Source organism: Nannospalax galili, unplaced genomic scaffold, assembly GCF_000622305.1.
Source record: "Nannospalax galili isolate Female #2095 unplaced genomic scaffold, S.galili_v1.0 scaffold777, whole genome shotgun sequence".
NCBI classification, from domain to species: domain Eukaryota; kingdom Metazoa; phylum Chordata; class Mammalia; order Rodentia; family Spalacidae; genus Nannospalax; species Nannospalax galili.
This window is the reverse complement of record NW_008341810.1, coordinates 867,935-871,301: the sequence shown is the minus strand read 5'-3', so window position 1 is coordinate 871,301 and position 3,367 is coordinate 867,935. Positions and strand designations below refer to the sequence as shown.

Below are 3,367 nucleotides of genomic sequence, written 5' to 3'. Positions count from 1 at the left end.
TAACAAATATACATTTATAATAAACTTTATTTTTATATTAGGATATAATTATAAGAATAGCAGAAACTTTTTCATATTTTTCCTTATACAAAATATTTCAACCAAATATTTTTATGGACTCTTTAATGTAAAAGTAATATTTAAACTTCTCAAATACATCCAACCAATTATTTTCAAATATCTGTTGTGCCCAATATTATTGTAAGCAGAACACTTAGATGATTCTCGAGTTAGTCATTTGCCTCAGTAGAACCTTTCGTAAAGTCTTCAGTAAGCATGCTACTTGACTTGGTCAAATTTATTCGTTGTAAGCTATTTTTAGCAAATATAAGTGCCAGGAAATAGTACATAGGAGCCCCCCGCCCCGCTACCAAAAAACAGTTACCGCCAGCCAAAAATCTTTCCTGTGTAGTTAATGAGTAGAGTGTGAGTATTGAGGCTGCAGGCCGTGGTTGTGGCAGGAGTTCGCTCATTGTTTTGAGTCCCGAAGAAGTGACAGCCAGCAAGGAAAGCAGGCTTCTGCAGGACTCATGGACCTGGGAGCTGGGTGTTCAGGCCTTCTGTAGAGCCTCCTGACTGCTGGCCTCTTGTTCCAGTCTATGTCTTTCATTGTCAGCAAATTATGTTAAAAGTCAAGTGAAATGGATAGATTGAAGAGTGACTGTCAGACAGCAGAATAGCAGGGCATTTCTGTCAGGGCCCCCATCTGCCCAGCATGTGGGGTAGGAGGTAGGTAGGGCAGGGGACTCCAACTGTGGAGCTCATGTCGCCACTGATGTGTGAGACATGAATTTAAGCAGGAGACTTTAGTTAAATTACAAGGTAGTTTAGGATTGGGGCAGTATTCTCTAGACATCACAGAACCAAGGTGTTATTTAAATTGAAGTAATAGTCACCTTTGTCTCTGGAGAGGAAATTCTTTTGGTGCCATGAAGATTGGCTTGGAGGAAGAGTGGTTGGTGGCCAAGTGAAGGACTTGCTGACAAATCCTTCAAATGGTGACTGTTTTTAAGTTAGGTAGTTGTTGGCCTTTTTGCAGTTTGTTTTTTAAATTGCCTGGTATATAATTTGAAATCCTCAGTAAAGATACTAGAAAGCATCACTGCTCAGCTTTTTGGCTAAGATCACGTGTGAAGAAGTCAGAGAGCACTCGGTGATCAGCCAGCCTTTGCAGTTACTCCACTTAGTTTTTGTTTGTTTTGTTTTGTTTTCCCAACCGTGTGTTTCTTAGTCTCAAGGAAACTGAGACCGAATGCCGAAATCAGGGTGTGTTGACTTCAAACTTATGTTTGTGAAATTCCATTCCTTTATTGTTTGTTTGAACCCAGCATCAGTCGCTTTAGTGCTCCGTATCCTAAACTAACACGTCTTTGATAGGCTACGTTTCGCCTTCACGACATTTTGTCTTTGTAAAACTGATGACTGACCACTGAAATCCTTGATCCGTTTAATGTTCTCTACTTCAACACTATGTGCTTCCCTAGAAAAATGAACAGTTCCTTTCTTCTTTAACTCTTGGACAAATAGTTTATATTTCTCTGTATTTCATCCTTTTGACCTATACTGTCCTATGTAATTCAGATCTGCCACTGAACTTAGCAGTTGTTTACATGTTAAATTTTTTATGTACACTTGTACGAAACATGTTTAGCACATGACTAGAAAGTTCTCATGATTTTCTGATATTGTTCTGGTTCCAAATACTAATAGGGTAAACTTTGTAACATATATATGTATAATTTTTTTTTTTCAGAACACTATCATGGAGGCTTCTATTCAGCTTCCATCATCTCTTTTCCTACCAAAGCAAAAGAGAGAAGTCAGAGCAACTGATGACGCCCTCTATAAGCAAACGAGAGAAGTCAGAGCAACTGATGACGCCCTCTATAAGCTTCAGCTCATCGCGTTCCGCAATGGAAAGCTTTTTCCAGCCACAGGAAATTCCACCAACTTGGCTGATGATGGCAAGCGGCGTACAGTAGTGACTCCTGTGATCCTCACAAAAATAGGTTTGTGTGTGGCAGCTGTTACCTGCACTAGCCGGACAGTGGCTTAGCAGTTCTGTCTTCTTAAAAATGCTTATTTTTGTTTCTTCTTGTTTTAATGAGTCACTAGCGTAAAAAGATCTTACAGAGTACCCATCAGTGTATAAGCTGACATTTAATTGTTTATGAAGTTTGTTTGAGAAATACTGTTCTTTCCCATTTTCTCCAGATGGTGTGACCATAGATACCCACCACATCCCTGTTAATGTGACGCTGCGTCGAATTGCACATGGAGCAGATGCCGTTGCAGCACAGTGGGACTTTGATTTGCTGAACGGACAAGGAGGCTGGAAGTCAGATGGGTGCCGTATACTCTACTCGGATGAGAACATCACCACAATTCAGTGCTATTCCCTGAGCAACTATGCCGTGCTAATGGTATGGCAGTTGTTAGCTTTATGCATAAATACTAAATATTCTAATGGTTTCCTATGCATAATTAAGCTCAAATGAAGAATTTACTTTTTAACTTAACATAAATGGCTCTTTTTAATTATGTGAGGGGAGGTTCTGGATTTCAAGGGAAATTGAGTTACGACCAAGGAAAATGTACAAGATTGTGTTTTGTAGAAGAATGCTTAGTGAACCTCAGAAGGGAATCACATCAGCTACACTTTGACCTCCTTAAAACTTGGAGAAAACTTGAGTTTATGCAGTCCAGCTCTGTCAACTTAGAGCCGTTTGCTTGTCCAAGGGTACGTAGTGCATATGGGAAGGTTTACCTGCTTTGCCATTTCCTGCCTGTCTGGATGCTTTCCAGTACGGTTGCCTTTAAATGGAGAACTAATACCGATAACTTTCAGTTGTGTGACTGTAAGTGACGATATTGAAACAGTTCGTGTCTTTTCACTTCCACTGACAGTGTGCTGTTGCTTGCTGTTATTGTTGTTGTCTATAAATCTTTTTTGGTCAAGTAACATGTTATTGTGTGGGAACAGTTATTTAAAAACAGGTATTTACATGAATCTGATTTCTTAGCAGGGGGTTATGAGATGAACCAGCGTAGATGCTACTATATACCACAGCTATTACGCAGTTAATTCTGCTGCAGTTGTTACGGGATGCTAGCTAGCATCCTGGGGTGTCGACTGAGTACAGTAGGCGAAATCACGGAAATGTCTAAAAGACTTTTCTCGGAAATGGTTTGAGACTAGCCTGGAGGCCGGAGCTTCCATATTTTTGTCTAATTCCAACTGTGCATCTGGTTCCTAGACATTTTTACAGGAGTACTAAACAGTCTTGAAACATGCAGTATTTTACATTTGGTCAATCTTTCCTTTTTTAAAAAAAATGGCATCACTAGAAATGATTTGAAGCAAGCC

At 39.7% G+C, this 3,367-nt stretch overlaps 1 protein-coding gene across 1 annotated transcript in view; it reads left to right on the top strand.

The window, feature by feature from the left end:
• Positions 1–3,367, top strand: part of Adgra3 (adhesion G protein-coupled receptor A3) — a 111,915-nt gene that overhangs the window by 86,740 nt on the left and 21,808 nt on the right. Inside the window, exons 13-14 of the mRNA XM_017799186.2 lie at positions 1,754–2,009; positions 2,215–2,423. Of these exons, the coding sequence (XP_017654675.1) occupies positions 1,754–2,009; positions 2,215–2,423 (465 nt within the window). The remainder of the gene's footprint in view (positions 1–1,753; positions 2,010–2,214; positions 2,424–3,367) is intronic.